Below are 17662 nucleotides of genomic sequence, written 5' to 3' on the forward strand. Positions count from 1 at the left end.
AATTTTTAAGTACTCATGGTCATATATTGGTCTCCAATAAGAATTAATATCCCCTACTCTGGGTGAACATGCAACTGGTATTCTGGATTCAAATAGCGATAAAACAAAACAAACAGACAAACCTGAAAGAAGCAAAGGAATTCTTTAGTGAAATGTTTGAACAAGTGTACTGTCCTATCACTGTATCAAATGTTTCTAACTAAGCAGTTTATCAGTAATTTATATGAGCATCACCCCAGAATTTAAAATGCTTTAAATCAGCAAAATACTATATTTCCATCAGAATACCTCAGCCTCAGATATAAGAGTGGTAAATAAATTACAATAGATTTTTTTAATACCAAGGAGGAACCTGGGGCCATGGTTAAAGGATGAAAGTACAGGGCCTTGAGGGGAGGAAAGATCCCTAAGGCAAAGAGCAAAAGCCCAAGCTCCCTGCTCAGTTTCTAGAACCTTCCTCACAGCTACTCTAGTGCCCATGTTAAAGCTAAGATACCTTGTGGGAATTTCACTGGCAAGTTAAGACTGGGTTAAGTTTTATGTTAGCCAAGAGAAGGCATTGTTCTTCAGGCATTTTTCTTCAAATGTCATATCGATCAAGGTTTTATCTATAACATTTTGGCTACTGCTTTTAGAATTTGAAGTTGAAAGATGTGTGAAAATCTTTTGATAGAATGTTTAACACGCTGACTTCTCTCACCATCTTTTGAACTGGATTTTGTCCTATACCTTTTTTTGATAACTACTGACAGTTCCAATTTGGTTTCTCTGAGAACACATTCTTGTTCTAAAGCAGCAGCATTCTCAATAAAAAATATAAATTACTGGAAAATTTTACGATAGAGTAGTCATAGCCTAATATATCTCAAATTATTTTCCCAAGTCTGAATAAATAATTTTTTTCAAAGGAGCAGCAAAGAGAATAGAAGTCTGGGGGGAAAAAAAACAAAAAACTAACATTTAAGGGAAATCCGATGAGGGCAGGGATAAAAAAATTTAAAAACTCAAATAATGGTCTTTTACTTTAGTAGTTTTTGTTTTAAATGTAATAAATCAGTTCCCTGGAGTTCATGTAACCTTGATCTTATGTATCCAACGGACGAGGTGTTCAGATGGAGAAAATAACTCTGAAGAGGAGCACATTAGGCATAAGGAGCAGTCAACCCCAAAGATTTGTTATCCAGAGCCCCACAGTGTGTGCTGCTCTTTTCATTGCAGTGAAAAATAATTCAGTGTCTCATCCAGATCATGTCTGTCCTGAATGATATCATATGCTTTCCCTGCAAGAGATTGACAGCACTCCATCCCTTATGTAACTTTTCTCTAAACTAAATAAGGACCAGGTCTGGGTAGAGGGATGGATAAATGGATGGATGGATGGATGGATGGATGGATGGATGGATGGATGGATGTCAGATAGATAGATGATGAAAGATGATAGATAGATAGATAGATAGATAGATAGATAGATAGATTATAGATAATCAGACTAATTGTGAGAAAATGTAACCTGAGAGTCTATTAAACATGTGCAAATATGGTATCTGATGCCCCCTTGAAAGTAAGGGTGATTGGAGAAGCACTCTTTTCTTGAACTTAGTTCCACTCTAATATTTTTAGTGTACTATATTTCTTTTTCCATATGTTTTCTTTGGACAGTTTTTGCCATTTGAAGTTTCTAAAGCAATAAATGTTATTTCAAAGGCATAAAATTAAAAGTGATCAACTTGTGTAAAAGAAAACTGTGCTGCCATGATTGGTGCCAAATTCTGTTTCAGGAAAGAGTCTGCAATGGGCACTCTATTCCTGGTGACTCAGTCCCATAGTCAGATGACTCAATCATCTGAGAAGGAATTCAGTGGCTCCTAAGGCCCCTTCAACTGAGAAATTAAATGCTGATAAATTGGCTTGAGGTTCCGACCTTATCTAACTCTAGCCAACTGTGCTAGAGTCCCTTGGTGAGTCAGAGTGGAGAGCAAGTGAAAATGCTGCCGAAGTCAGGGCTCACCTGAAAATTTCAGACATGTTTGTGACCTGCCAGGACTTTCAGTTGTATGTTTATTGAGATGTTCATTAAAACACTATCTTTTGAAAGAAAGAAATCTTCACAAAAGTTAAATTGAACCTAAGTAATTCATGAATAACATGAATGTTTACCTTAAGCAGGAATTATTCTACATACTAGAGGACCAGTACACGAATTCATGCACAAGTAGGGTCTGGCTGGCCCTCCCTGATTGGGCCAATCAGGCCTGGCTGGCCAGGGGGAGGGGCCACAGGTGGTTGGCTGGCTGGCCCCACCCATGTCGGGGTAGGGGGGCCAATCAGGGGCAGGGCCAGTCAGGGGAAGGGACCTTTGTAGCCAACTTAAAATGTCAATCCAAAAGATAGGGATGAATAAATAAATATTTTTTTAAAAAGAAAAAGAAAAAAAAAGATAGGGATAATTTTCTTGTGACATGTTTAAAACTAAGTTACATATATTTATGCAGTAAACTTAATTAATTCCCACACACTTAGAATTTATAAGTACTCTAATGTTCTTGGCGCTACATATAAGATGAAATTATGTGTTGGTGAAATACTAGTATAAACAAAAGAAATATTTATACATACAAAAGCTAACAGCTTCTAAGTGTTATCTAACTAGTAGCTCTTATACTCAAAAAAATAAATGTCTAACTTATAAACAATATGTTAAGCACTGCCAAGACTGAACATGTCTGTAGAACTAAAACTAATACTCTAAAGTGATTATAGCAAGCATCATTACTATTGATAAGTAAAGGATGATAGCATCGATGGTGTTAAAACCATAGGTTCCAAAGCTATACTGGCTGAATTCAAATCCTAGTTATATTGTTTTGGGGCTCCTCATCTGTACAAAAAAATAATAATAATAATGTTGCGGTTGGTGGAAAGCAATGAATGACAGCCCTCTGTTCCCCCTATGCAATGGCCCAAATATTTATGTTCCCCCAAAATTAGTAGGTTGAAACACTAATCCCAGTAGTAGGAGCTAGAGCCTTTGGGTGGTAATTAGATAATGAGTGTGGAGCCCTCATGAACGAGATTGGTGTCTTTATACAAAGAGGCAGAGAGCCAGCTAACTTCTTTCCACCACGTGAAGTTAGGACAAGAATCAATCTTCTATATACATCCTAGAAGAGTTGCCCCATCGGAATGGACAATGCTGATACTCTGATCTCAGACTTCCAGCCTCCAGAACTGTGGAACCCTCCCGAGCTCCCTCCCGAGCTCTCAACCAGATGAGAGAGAGAAGAGCTGGAAGATGCAGACCAAAATATCGCCTTTATTAGGAGAAAGGCTGAAGAATATGGACCTGGGTTTCTTAGCCAAAAGCGCTTTCTAATCTGCACCCCCAAAGGTTGGCATACTTATCTTCCTACTTGCTGGCAGCACTGGAAAGCTAAGCCCAGGCTGTATCAAATCTGCCTCCCGGGGGAGGGGAACATAGGTTCCCACAAACAAACAGCTCCTGAGCTAAAGGGAGGAAGGGGCTCAGCTGGTACTCCACTTCCTCTCCACAAGATATTCCTTGGGGAACTCACCCCATCTCCACAGAGATGAACAAGGAATGAGATAAAGGGTCAATGGTATTTCAGGGAAAACCCTCTTTGTAAAAACTAGAGGAGCCAGGAAGAAGTGTTCTCGTGCTGCCCTTTGCTTTGTTTGAGAATAAAATGAGATGGTATATGTGTGTGTGTGTGTGTGTGTGTGTGTGTGTGTGTGTGTGTGTGTGTGTGTGTGTTTTACAGAGAGGAAAGGAGAGGGATAGAGAGTTAGAAACATCAATGAGAGAGAAACATCGATTAACTGTCTCCTGCACACACCCCCTGGGGATGTGCCAGCAACCAAGGTACATGCCCTTGACTGAAATCAAACCCCGGACCCTTCAGTCCACAGGCCGATGCTCTATCCACTGAGCCAAACCGGTTAGGGCATTGTTCACCAAGTTCCCTTTGAGTGTTTCAACAGCATGAGGCAGTTTATCATGCTTTTTGTGCAACAGGGCATAGACTTTTTAAAGAATGAATTTAGAATTCCTCTTCCTGTCCAAAAAATAAGCAGTTCTCAGGCTCCTGATGTTAACAGTCTTGTTGAGGACAGTTGGACCAGCAAAATCAGGAGACCCAAGTGACCCAAATCATAGGCCGGCCTCCTGTTGCTTTTTTCATCTCACTTCATTTTCCTTTTGAAAAAGACCCAATTAAAAACATTTGTGGGTTCTTCTAAGGATGTTTTCTTCACAGAGCTTATATTCAGCTCTTTGGGGGGCGGGGGGTGGGGGTGGGGAATTAAAAAACAAATCCCTGAGCAATTAGTGGCTCTGGGGAACCACTAGCTGTTTGTGTCCTATTTGGTAAGAGCCCATTGTGGACATCCATCTCTACACAGAGGTTCCCTTCAGCATGCAGATGCTTCCTAATCATTTGGAATATGCTTAAAATTTCAATCACAATCATGCCCTCACAAGGATTCCTTTATTATGTATTTTAGATTAGAAGACATCATGAAATCATACAGTAAGGACACTATTTGTTTTTCATCCTTCTCTGCTCACTTCCAACTTGGCTCTCGTTTCTCTTTAAGATTCAAGAATGTCCCTCTGATATACTTGCAGAAAACCTGCTGCCAAAATGAAGGAATATATATAGCTGCATGTAAGGTAGTCATTTCCTAGGTGACATTCTAATAAGAAACCCATTTTTGGGTAATAGCGGAATTGGAACTAATTCTCCATTATCCCTCATGGTCAGAAAATAGCATGTCCAAATTCATCAAAAGTTCCAGGGCTTTGTATAGTCTACTATTTAGTGTAACTATGGTGTTACATCTCATAGGATGAATAATTTGTAAAGAATTAGAAGCAATTAATTATAAAGCCAAGAGGAATAGTATTTAATTTTTTATTGACAGAGACATTAGCCTAGGATCTTGCAGGTACTTCTTAGTCAGGATTAGGAACAGCTGTTTGTTTTCAGTGGCTGTGCAAATCGTGCAGGTTAATAAGGTTCTGGCTAATCGAAATGCCAGAAAACAGAATTTATTATAGCATTCAAGCATTAAGGCAGAGCATAATAATACCTTTCCAAAGAAACCAACAGAGCCTAAGCTATTTTAATGGCTTAAATTAATCTTAAACACACTATAACTTTCGGGGGCCCCAGCCTTTCAAAAATAAAACTGCTAAGTAGAAGTTTGGATATGGCAAAGAAGAAAGTGTATATTTTGATAATACATTGTCAGAAAATAAAATGTGTTACACAACAGTTACCTAGAGACAGTTTTAAAAAGGATAGGACTTATTTTAAAATTGGATTTTAATCAGAGATTTCACTTACGTTTTGAACACTTTTTAATGCAATTATTTTATTTTTCAGTACCCTATTATATAAGCATTCATATTTTCCATTTTGGTCAAGGAGTTCGATTTTGGTCAGGGCACATTTAAAATGTGTGTGTGTTTTTTAATTTATGTTAACTCCTTTTGTTTTCTTTTTGTTTTTGCCCTCTCTCTCAGCGGCCTGCCTTGTGCTTGGCTGTATGATCTTTCCTGATGGCTGGGATTCAGAAGAAGTAAAACGGATGTGTGGAGAAAAGACAGACAAGTACACCCTCGGGGCTTGCTCCGTCCGCTGGGCGTACATCCTGGCTATTATTGGGATTCTGGATGCCCTGATCCTCTCGTTTCTGGCATTTGTGCTTGGTAACCGACAAGACAGCTTGATGGCTGAGGAACTGAAGGCTGAAAACAAAGGTAAGATTTCTTTGGAGAACTCTTACCTGGACGTCTAAACACAAAAACAATACTTTCTATTATTTCCGATCAAGTATCAGTGCTTCCCCTGTGGGTCAAATTTGCTACATCTTTTAAATGCTATCTAGTTTCCCCCAGACTCAACTACAGAAGTTTCCACAATTAAAATATTTCATTTTTACATTTACCTTTCTGAAGCTCTCTGAGTCCACTATTATTATTTAAATACATTTTTCCAGTTTCTTCTCTTCCTTGAGTTAATGGCTATGAATAGAACTTTGTTTTGTCTATTTGACTAAACTGTTCACAATCACTTTATTTGAATTCAGACTCATTCTCTCAGAGAAAAGTAATAATACTGGCCCCAAAGTTACAGTTAGGTATTTAAGTCGTTACCCAATTAGCTGAATTTTCAATGTGTTATCTGGATAATCAAAAGTCCTCAGACTTTTCTCAAAAATAAAATACCTTCTGAAACACAAAGAAACTAGGTTACAAAACAGGACATTGACTAGTGGATGGTACAGAAATATTATAGTAGGCTAATAAGGTATCAAGTCATTATTCAAGATGAATCTTTTAACTTTCTTTCTTAGATTTCTAAACCAATTTCTTGGGATAGAATTTACTGTCTCGGTACAGACTTAGATTCATTTAACTGTTTTCTATTTATATTATCTTTAACTTTAACACTTTAAACTTATATTACCTTCAATTGAGTGCTTCCTTCTTCTGGCTTTTATTTCTCATTGGGAACTAAATCCATCCTTGAATTATGAAATTTAGCTTATTTCAAGTAGTTGCTAACATCAGAGACTCTTCACTGCTTCAACAAGCCTCAAGCATAGATTAGTGTCTATATGAATATCTCAAATAGTGATAGTGTAGCACGTAGGCCATCACTGTTTATGCTTATAAACTATGAACTATGAGGAGAGAAAATTGAGAAGTCTGGGAAAGCAGCAAGGTTCATCCACAAATGCTTTCTCTCCATGATTTATAGACAGAACACATATTAGTTTACTTGACTCTGTCAAAAACATCCTAAACACAAAAAATAACCTTTACACAGGCAAGCTACTTCTTAAAAATGCAACTACTTTCAAAATAAAAAATGATAATGTGAAGTTAGTTATTATACTTTATAAAGCATGTAATAAATTTAAAGTGCTCTCATGTGTGCTCATTAATTTGGGGACTTTCTCTGTTACCTCTGGACTTGTTGGATGTACACGAGTCTCTGTCCAGTAATGTCACTTCAAAGTTCATAAGGACAGCTCAATATCCAAATAAGTTACCTTGCCCTAGAAAATGAGTTCAAGAAAACACCACTTTGTTCCACAAACTCTTGACCTCCACGATCCAGTAATGTACCAGAATGTTCTTTATTCACTGCACAACTCAAAGTTATACTGAGAACCTTTAACTTTCCAGACATCCTTTGACCACAAATTAGAAGAAAATTAAAAGAGAGAGAGAGAGAGAGAGAGAAAGAGAGAGGAGAGAGAGGGAGAGAGAGGGAGAGAGAGAGAGAAACAGGAAGATTTTTACTTGGTGAATGGAAATTCTAACTCCTGTCCACATGTACAAGTAACAATAATTCTGAATTCATGCTTTAGAAAGGAACATCTAGCTTGATAGGATAACACTCTGCAGTTTTCAAAAAGGGTCTTTTCTTCCGATTGACTCAGTTAAATGTTGATTACTAATCCTTTCTGTTCCGGTTTTGGTCAAAGAAAGCATCTTGTCTCATTCAATGATATATTGGAAACACTTTAGTAAAAGGGTTGATGGAAAAGAAAGTTAAGAGGCCAATATAAGGTTTAGGGACAGTGTATCATTTTTCTGTATTCATGATCTTCTCCATTGTGTGTATTACATTTGCATGTATCCGTAGTTTATTCCATTTGGTTCTGAAGGACTGAAATCAGTAATGGTATCAAGACAGATTTAATAAACTAGCAAAGAGTATCCGGCCACACTGGTGAAGCATTCAATTGTACCACACTTTTATTTCACAACTAGAATTCCTTTACCTGGAACTCTGTGAAGATAACAGCTGCTCTACTCTGCAGGCAGCTCAGATCCTTGTACAATAGGCTCTGTATACAGTGAGATCGGAATCGTAAGCCTTATAGAAAATCAAACGTGCATGATTCTGAAAAATGATGAAAGGTTTATAGTTGCTGTTCAAAGTAGCATTTATTATTTGGTATTATTTAAACATTTGTTCTATGTAAAGCTTCCAAAGTTAGATTGCTTGAGGGAAGACCAATTGCTTGTATGTTTGTGCATGAACATAGTTTCACTAAACAGTAATTTTATGGCTTTCAAGTGCATGCAATAACCCAAACTAAATATCATTAATATTCTATAGATTATAAGGGAAGAAATAGCTGTAAGATAAGATTAATTTGTAATTATGAAATTGATTATAAATGGGTGTGTTTACGATTTGCATGGATATAGTAATATAACTTGTAACTTATTAAGACATTATTTTTCACTATTAATTTTTTCTGATAAAACTATAAAGATATCTCTTGGTCATCAAGGCCTCTTTTGTGTTCTAAGGCAATTCAATGAGACAGAGGTAAAACAAACTCACAAAATTTTAGAAGAGTTTTGTAACTCCATCATGCCTTCTGGTATCATGGAAGCAAATAACACCATATCTCAAGCCTTGATGCAGAAGAGTAATACATCATGCATTCTTATATACATTACTAGGGACCCGGTGCATGAAAATTCATACACGGGGGCAGGGGGTCCCTCAGCCCTACCTGCACCCTCTCCAATTTGGAAGCCCTCACAAGAGCCCTCTTCAATCCGGGAGTTTCTGACTGTCTTTGCAATCATATGAGCGAATTGTCTGAGACCCCAACCCTGTTTTGTTTGTTGCTCACAGAATAATAGAGGCTTTTGTTTTTCTTTGCTTCTTTGGTAGAGATTTCCTGGAAGTTTAGGATATCTTCCCTTTAATTTTTCCTAGGCACTCTGACTTTACTTATGTCTCTCACCTTTGCTTTCCCTCCATCCCCCAGCACAACAGTAACTTGCACCAGGCTCACTTTGCTCTAGTGTCTAGGAGATCCATCTGCCACCAGAACTACGATTCCCAGCATTCCTGGTGCTCCGGTGGCTCTGGGCTCCTGCTTCCAGTCCTGGGGCTTCAACCAGAACTACTACTCCCAGAATTCCTAGTGCTCCCCATGCTCTTGGTGCTCCCTTCCTTCTCTGTCTCCACCCACAGCCTCCTGCTCTGCCAAGTCCTCCAAGATGCCAGCTCTCCCTCTCTGCTCTCCATCTGGCAGCTTGGGGAGCCAAGTTCCCCAAGATGCTTCACTCTCCGCTGGCTCTCCCGCTCTGCTCTCTGCCCAGTTCCTGTGTATGCAAATTAACCCACCATCTTTGTCTGGTTAATTTGCATACTCCTGATTGGCTGGTGAGCGTATCAGAGGTATGGTCAATTTACATGTTTCTCTTTTATTACATAGGATATCACCATATACACTATATCTTTTATAGTCTTCCAGTTTTATGGTCTATTGATCATCCTAACTTATCCTATATAATAGAAGTGTAATATGCAAATAGACCGAACAGCCAAATGACCAGCCCATGGGGGGTGGGGCCAGCGATCAGGCAGCACCAGGCCAGCCAAGGCGTGTGCCAGAGGGCAGAGAGAGGAGATGGCAATGGGGGTGGGGGACAGTGGCAACCAGTGAAGGTGGATGGGTGATTGGGTGGGCCACTGGGCTACTGGGCTACTGGGCCACTGGGCCACTGGGCTACTGGGCTACTGGGCTGATGGGCTACTGGGCGGGCCAATCAGGGGATGGTGCTGCCTGGTGAGTGGCTGGCCCCTGATTCAAAGAAGTTTGTCTTAAGTGGTCTCATGTCCTAAGTGGTTTCATGTCATGATCATATATATATTCTTTTTGTGGTTTTTGAAATTAATGTAGCAACAACACTCTTCCCCATTTATCTGATGAAGCCACCAAATGGGTTCAGGTTTTCCATGTGTCATTACAAGGATATTGCTTAAGTTGATGAGTCCTACCTGACAACCACCCAATGGACAAAACAAGAATTACCACTACATGAATTCTAGAATATACTAAAGAAGGGAAGAGAACTCAGTTCTAATTGAGCAATTTTCTAATTGAGCAATTCTAGAATATACTAAAGAAGGGAAGAGAACTGAGTTCTAATTGAGCAATTTTCCACTCAGAGTCTTAAAATGAGAGGGTATATAGGATACTGCTGAGCCATAAATTAACTGTCACAGAGATGCTATTCAAAGGGAAAATGAAGGGGAGATACACGGTGAATGACTCCGTCTGTATAGACCACTGCTCCTTCAGATCAATTCCCAGTGAACTCACCCCAATACCATTTCAGTGTCTCCCTTCAACACCTCCCACAACATTCTCTAAGCCCTCCTTTTCCAGGAGTGCAAAGTTAAATTAAAAGAGGTCTTTAGCTAACATGTGAAATGGCAAAATTGGAATGAGTTTGAAGACACAACAATAGAAAGCAACAATTCTGATGATGCAGTGTTGTTTTAGAAGGAACTTCTGTAAAAGATAAAGCTAATAATCTATGATGCTCCTAAAGTCCCAGAATATTTTCGCATAAAAAAAAATTAAAAAAAAAACACTGAAAAACAAAGAGAAATGAAAACTCTATAAATATTCAACTAACTTTATGTAGGAGCTGATGCATGCAAACTCAACTGCCAACTCTGATTTTGGGGAGTCCCCCTGGGGCTGGGGGCTGTCCCTGGCTCTGGACAGCGGACAGGCAGGCTGTTCATTCTTGTTTGGGAGTTCGGCAGCGTGATTCCTAAATGAGCCAACAGTAGTAGGCATTTCACCTTGGAATGCTGCTTAATTGCACATTTTAACACACTGAACTGTGAAGTCAATTTAATTATGTAAAATTAAAGTTTCATCCAGATACAAAGGATCTGAAATGAAAGCTTTATTTTCAACTTCTTGCATTAGTTATAAATAATTACATTCTCCATGGCTTTTGTGCCACAAGTATCTCTTTACCTTGTCAGACACCGCTTTTAAAGAGGTCTGTTCTTCACTTGTGTGTGTGGTCTCTGGAATTGTTATCAGATAATTGGGTCTCTCCCAGCCATTTTAAAGTCACTTTGTCTTCTTGTACTCACACTGCAAATGAGAAAACATGATTATCCATCAAGAGGTGACTCCAGCTACCGTTTATTTAGTAAGTGGCTTAAGCTCTTTTTAATGGTCTAATAAAGGGAGTGAGAATAAATTTATTTTACTTAACTAATTGAGAAAGGCTTTGGAATGTGTGCCAGGCCAGGCCAGGGCCCCCGGTGAGCGGCAGCATGGTGTAGTGGAAAGAGCTTGCACCACCCAGAAGCTAGTGCTCTCTTTGACAGACTTGAGGAACCTTTCACCCACATCTTAATAGCCCAGAATTAAGCTCCCTCAATGCAGACTGTCTAAATGGCATCTGAGGTTTCTCCCAGCAGTAAAATATTTCGATTCGGGGAATACCTTCAAAGGTGTCCTTTGAGTACACTCTGAGGGTGGGAAAAGCTCTGCCCTCAGAGCAGTGAACACAATAAAGGCTTTTTTAGGGACTTGTTAGCAATGCATGGGTAACTAGGGAAGGGAAGGATAAAGTTCATGCAGAAGTCTGTCTAGGGTTTCTCCCTCCACCATATACCTACCCACAGAACCATGCTGTCACAGCCCCATTCATTCACATCACCAAGAGTAAAATGAGCCCGCTGCAGTGGCTCAGTGGTTGAGCATTAACCTATGAACCAGAAGGTCACAGTTAGATTTCCGGTCAGGGTACATGCCTCGATAATGGGCTTGATCCCCAATGGGGACCATGCAGGAGGCAGCCTGTCAATGATTCTCTCTCATCATTGATGTTACTATCTCTCCCATTCCCTCTCCCTCTCTGAAATCAATAAAAATATATATTGGGCCCTGGCTGGTTTGTCTCAGTGGATAAGAGCATCAGCCTGTAGACTGAAAGGCCATGGGTTCGATGTCTGGGTTGCAGGCTTCATCCCAAGTAGGGGGCATGCAGGAGGCAGCCAACCAGTGATTCTCTCTCATCGCTGATATTTTTCTCTCTCTCTCCCTCTCTCTTCCTCTCTAAAATCAATAAAAAATATATTTTTAAAAAAATATATATGGGGGGAGAGTAAAATTAGTCAAATTTAGAAACCCTGGCCCACAGCAGAGGAGCCTCCTTGCCTCACTAGATTCCCATACCAGGTGGTGTCCATGCAGACACCTTGACAATGAATGGAGCCCCAGATTAGAAATAAAAACTTTGTTTCTGATCTCAACTCTAGCACATGAGTCACATGACTTTGAGCAAGTGCCTTAATATCTCAGAGCCTCTTCACCATCTTTAAAATGAGAATAATAATAATAATACCTAGTCTTGCCTCATCCATAGGGTTGGAAGAATCCAACAAAAGCATGTGTGTGGGAGCAATATAGTCAATATGTACCATATATAGGCTTTCCATTTATTTCATCTAACCCACGATATATTTTGCTCCTTTTTCTTGTTGTCTATCTTACCCCAGCAAAGTTTCATAAGGGCAGGAATGTTTGCCTCTTTTGTTCACTACTGCTAGAACAGTGATTTTCAACCTCTTTCATCTCATGGCACACATAAACTAATTACTAAAATCCTGTGGAAAGTATAATATATTTTTGGCAATCTGACCCAAAAAGGTATGAGTTTGATTCATTCACAGCTGATGGCTATTGTTGTGCTGAATGTTGTCATTTTTTTATTTGACTTTCTAAGGGGAAAGATCCTTAGTGCCCTAACTAAATAGTCAGGTATTGCATGTTTAAAATTTTTTTTGCAGCACACCAGCTGAAAACCACTGGCCTAGAATAATGTCTAGCATGTATGGGAGCTCAATAATGATGTGCTGAATGAGTGAATTATTGAATGAATGAATGAATGAATGAGTCTATTCTAATGTTTTTCTCATGTGGTCATTTAATTGTTGCACAGATCTTAGAAAGTTCTTGTTTCCTTTAAGTTGAGATATGCCTGCTTTTAATGTCTACTCATTGCTACTCCCTCTTCTACCTTAAGCTATTGGCTTCTTTAGAAACAGATATTGTATCTATCATGGTTAGTTACACATTTATCAAATGGCGTCGTTTCCATGTCTTGCTGGTCATCTGAGGTCCCCCATGTTTTCAGTATTGTGTACTACTCACTCAAAGAACCAGGGTAGAGTCATCCCTGGTGGTGAAGAGGCAGAGAGAGAGGACAAAGGAGTGGTGGAAAGAAGAGAACTTTACAAGAGTCACTCATGGATGTGTTACTGGAGATTGTTTTCTTCAATTTACCCAGGCCTAGAAGTAACTTGGAGAACATCTGGACTTCTGAGACTGACTATGGTCCATTCAACAAATACACACTGAGATCATGAATGCACCAGGTGCACTCAAAGAGGAGCTCTCTCTTTAACCTGTACCCAACCTCAAATGATATCCTCAAAGTCAGTTCCTTCCTCTCAGCTTTCCCCAATTAGTGGAGTTAAAGTCAAATGTGGTTTAGGAATCTGAGGCCAAAGTCAATGCTGATTTGAATGGCTGTCACATGCTCTATTATCCACTCTACTTCAATGGCCAAAGTCGTTTTGACATTTCAATGATCTTTTCAGTCCTTGAGATGAGGATTGATCTTTTCAGTCCCTGAAAAGGGATCTCTGGGTAAATATCAAACCAGCTAGAAGAAAGCAAGGAGGAAGGAATCAAATAAAATTTAAAAAATTAAAAACCTTATACAACCAAGTCATGATGTTCAAGATTTAGCCCTACCAGTAAATTTTCAGTCAGCCTTTCAGCATAGCTTTATGAAGCCTTGTGATTTGGTTAAAACCTATCAGGTTCATCTCTCACCTCTTCCATCTCTTGCCTTCTCCCTTTTAACAGAATCATCATGAGAACTGAAAGCAGGGAGTATCATGACCTTCATAAGACACAGCCGGGGTTTACATATTTCTTTCTTTTTTTTTTTTTAATATAGTTTTTATTGATTTTTTACAGAGAGGAAGGGAGAGAGATAGAGAGTTAAAAACATTGATGAGAGAGAGTCATCAATCAGCTGCCTCTTGCACGGCCCCTACTGGGGATGTGCCTGCAACCAAGGTACATGCCCTTAACCGGAATCGAACCTGGGACCCTTCAGTCCTCAGGCTGACGCTCTATCCACTGAGCCAAACCGGTTTCGGCGGGTTTATATATTTCTTACTAAGTTACTCTATGGCCAATTCTTTTTTCTTGTAAGATTGAGTCTAATTTCATATCTCCACATTCTGGATAGCATTGGTACACACCTCAGTATTTGAAGTTAGTTACTGATCAGTTATGCCTTTGAAAATTATAGTTTTTATTTTAATAGGCAATACAGACTTGCTTGTTAAAGTAAATTGCTTTTGATTTCAGGGCAAATCTGTCATTTCTAGTTTTTGTTTTTGTTTTTTCATCTACACATTTAAGCTTCTAGTCACCACATAAACCTATTAAAAAAAATGTTCTCCCCCATCAGTACTCCAAAGTAGTTTATTTTTTTTCATGCATCTGGTTAGTGTCCCAACAATGAACCCCTCTAGCTTCTTTCCTACTTATCATAGAGTCTCTAGTTTTGTCCATGTGCCCTATTTTTTTTTAATATATTTTTTTATTGATTTTGTACAGAGAGGAAGGGAGAGAGATAGAGAGTTAGAAACATCGATGAGAGAAAGTCATCGATCAGCTTCCTCTTGCACACCCCCCACCGGGGATATGCCCGCAACCAAGGCACATGCCCTTGACCGGAATCGAACCCAGGCCCTTCAGTCCCCAAGCCAACGCTCTATCCATTGAGCCAAACCGGTCTCGGCCCATGTGCCCTATTAAGAGAACACCTTCTATGTGAAATCTTAGTCTTCTTTATTTTAATTCTAGTTAAATCTTCTTAGGCGTCAGCTTCCCTCTAGATTTGTTTTTTATCTACATAAAACTTTTTTGGCAGAGTGGGTCTTTACATTCTTGCTACATGTTCACTGATGCCATTGTGATGTCAAAGAACACAATGAAAATGTCACCTGTCACTTCACTTACCTCTCGCAATGTAAAAACATGCTCTAAACTCCTGGTAGGCTGGTAAGAACACAGTGCCCAGCAAAATACAGCTGAGATGAATGTGTGGAGGTTAAGTTTGCAGAAATATGTGTTGTCTCTACGAGAGCTTCAAAAAATATGACCCCCTAAAATCCTACAAGTTTTTTTTTTCTCTAAGGAGTACATCTTACCTGTTATCTCTAGTGTGGTAGTTCCTAGGATATACTAGTAAGCGCTTAATATAGTTGAGCACTTGTTACTGTTTTTATTGAATCTGTTTCATGAAAAAATATGTGAATATCTAATTCATGTCCCCACTCAGTGTCTTCTGCACATGAAGCAATTTGTCCCTTCATTGATGGCTAAGGAAATAAATTTGCCTGCACATTACACATAGATACCCATATTTTTAAAGAATCAAGAAGAGGTATATTAGAACAATATACTATCACTGACATTTTAGGCAAATCATATCTACTGCACCTCTATAGGCCTTATTTCAACAGCCACAAAAAAGTTCTGTGCACTTTACTGTGTGATAATGGGTAAAACGATGGCATCCAACTCACAAAACATTTTTTGTGTGCTTCAAGTATGCCAAGCCTAGTGGTAGGCAGCGGGGATTCAAAAATGAGTGACCCAGGGTTTGCCCCAAGTCCCTTTGGGAAAGATATTTAGTGTTATAGGTACTAGGTCATATTTCTGAGATCCAATCCTGTTCTGACATCTGTGGCTTCATGAGGGCACTTGTTGGTGTCACCTCTGTGTAAAATGAGTGAATGCCATTCCCTGGCAGCTGACCTATTCCAGCACCAGTGAAAGATGATGCTGTAATAAGCAAAGACTGCATCCCAAGGACAATTTGACATAGAAGGTTTCATCTGCAGGAAGGTCTTAAAAAGTCAGCTTGTGGGGGAAAACAGTATTAATATTAAACAAAGGAGAACAAAACTATGAAGAAATGAAATACACAGTAAGTATGTGTGGCATAGGGACAAGGAAAACTGATAGGAGAGAGGAGATTCTCTTATTGCTAAGGCATTCATTTTAAAGTAGCCTATTTAAAATTTAAACTCGAGAAACTGGGGGAAAAGTCGCTGTCATTCCGGCATTATCACCCTTGAACCATGTCTTCACAGTCAGTTGGCCAGGTCATATGCAGCAAGCACTGTATTTATTCATTTCCAAGATTATTTTTTCTTCCTGCTTTACTGCCCAGGATTATCTGGGCCTTGAATCTGGGGAGAACAGTCCGTTTGGCCTGAGTAGATACCATCTCTGTAACTCAACTTCAGCATGTCATCTTTGATGATGTGCCTGGAATAACCAGGAATTTAAATGTGAATCCTGGCAGCTACCACTCGATGCTGTCTGCAAGTCGATGTGCTGTCAAAACCCACAAAAGTGAGAGTGACGATGTTGTCAAGAGATCTGGAGGGCAGAATTCAACCAGGGAGAAAAGCAGTGGTGGTATGAATGTCTGTCACCCCAACATATGTTCTGAGAAAGCCATATACAGACAGGTCACCGGAGAGAAGCCCAGGCAGGAGGTGGATAGAGCCCATCATGCGGCAGGGGAGGCAGCAGCACTCCCTGAAGCAGGAACTGACGCAGGGCCCTCTTTAGGGGGCGGCTTCCAAAGAAAATTGGAAACAGCTGTTCCTTGTCCCAGAGAAGACGGGAAGCCCAGTAGTCACAGCGCAGACTCCATCTGCTGGCCTGATAGTTCTCCACCAGAGCCTGGCCTTTTGTGCCAAAGTGCAAACCGAGCCAGACAGCCTGTGACTGTCCAGGTGAGAGAAATGCAGTTGGTCTGTTTCAAGTTCATCCATCTCAAAAGAAAAAAGTCTGTCCTGACCTTGGTATGTGGGGCCCAAAGATGCTGTATAGGTCAGTACATGGTAGCCGATGAAGCTTCTTGAAGTTCCTTTTTCAGGAAAATCTTCTAAAAGCATGAACAACTGTGTTGTTGTTGTTGTTTTTAGGGAAGGGTCAGCCTAGAGAAAAATTTTAGTGGTGAGCTTAATTACTCTTCAGATGTTGGGGTGGTAATGACCAACTCCCTCCTCTCATCTCCACTGAGATTCAGGCGAAAGGAAAGTTGAAGTACAATCACAGAGGGATGACATTTAGAGCCAGAAATCATTTTGTTCTTCACAGTTGCCTAGGGAGCTTTTAAAGAAAGGATTCCAGTGCTTGATCACCACCCAGAGAGTCTAGTTCAGTCAGCGTGAGGTGGATCCAGGTAGGAAAACTCCCCAGGAGGTTCTAATGTGCAGCCAGGGTTGAGGACTCATTCGTGTGGGTTCACCCAGCGCCAATGAGGAAGCTGAGGCACAGAGAGAAGTAAAGAACACCTCAGTCTGAATTTTTATAATGAGAAACTTGACACACAGTCAAGTTTCACTCAATAATAGACTAAATAGTCATCTTTCTGAAATAGTTCCATTGCTGCCCTTTACAGAAGCAGTGCTTGCTGCCAGCCCTGGAAATTGATTGTTGCCACCTGCTAGCTCTGTGAACTTGGGCAAACCTCTCTAAGCCACAGCATTCTTGTCTGTATGCACATTAATAGAACCTGCCTCATAGAGATTTTGTGAAAACAACACATGTAAACTGTCTGTCACGATTTCTGGCACGTATCAGCTGTCGCTATTTTGTTTTTTTTAAATATATTTGTACTGATTTCAGAGAGGAAGGAAGAGGGAGAGAGAGAGATAGAAACATTAACAATGAG

General features: G+C 39.8%; 1 protein-coding gene across 4 annotated transcripts in view; it reads left to right on the forward strand.

Moving 5' to 3' along the window:
* Positions 1 to 17662, forward strand: part of LHFPL3 (LHFPL tetraspan subfamily member 3) — a 400326-nt gene that overhangs the window by 276838 nt on the left and 105826 nt on the right. For all 4 annotated transcript variants that reach the window (XM_036429683.2, XM_036429681.2, XM_045578532.1 and 1 more), the window contains one exon: positions 5546 to 5782. In XM_036429683.2, the coding sequence (XP_036285576.1) occupies positions 5546 to 5782 (237 nt within the window). The remainder of the gene's footprint in view (positions 1 to 5545; positions 5783 to 17662) is intronic.

This window comes from Pipistrellus kuhlii, unplaced genomic scaffold, assembly GCF_014108245.1.
Source record: "Pipistrellus kuhlii isolate mPipKuh1 unplaced genomic scaffold, mPipKuh1.p scaffold_m20_p_10, whole genome shotgun sequence".
In the NCBI taxonomy this organism is placed as follows: Eukaryota; Metazoa; Chordata; class Mammalia; order Chiroptera; family Vespertilionidae; genus Pipistrellus; species Pipistrellus kuhlii.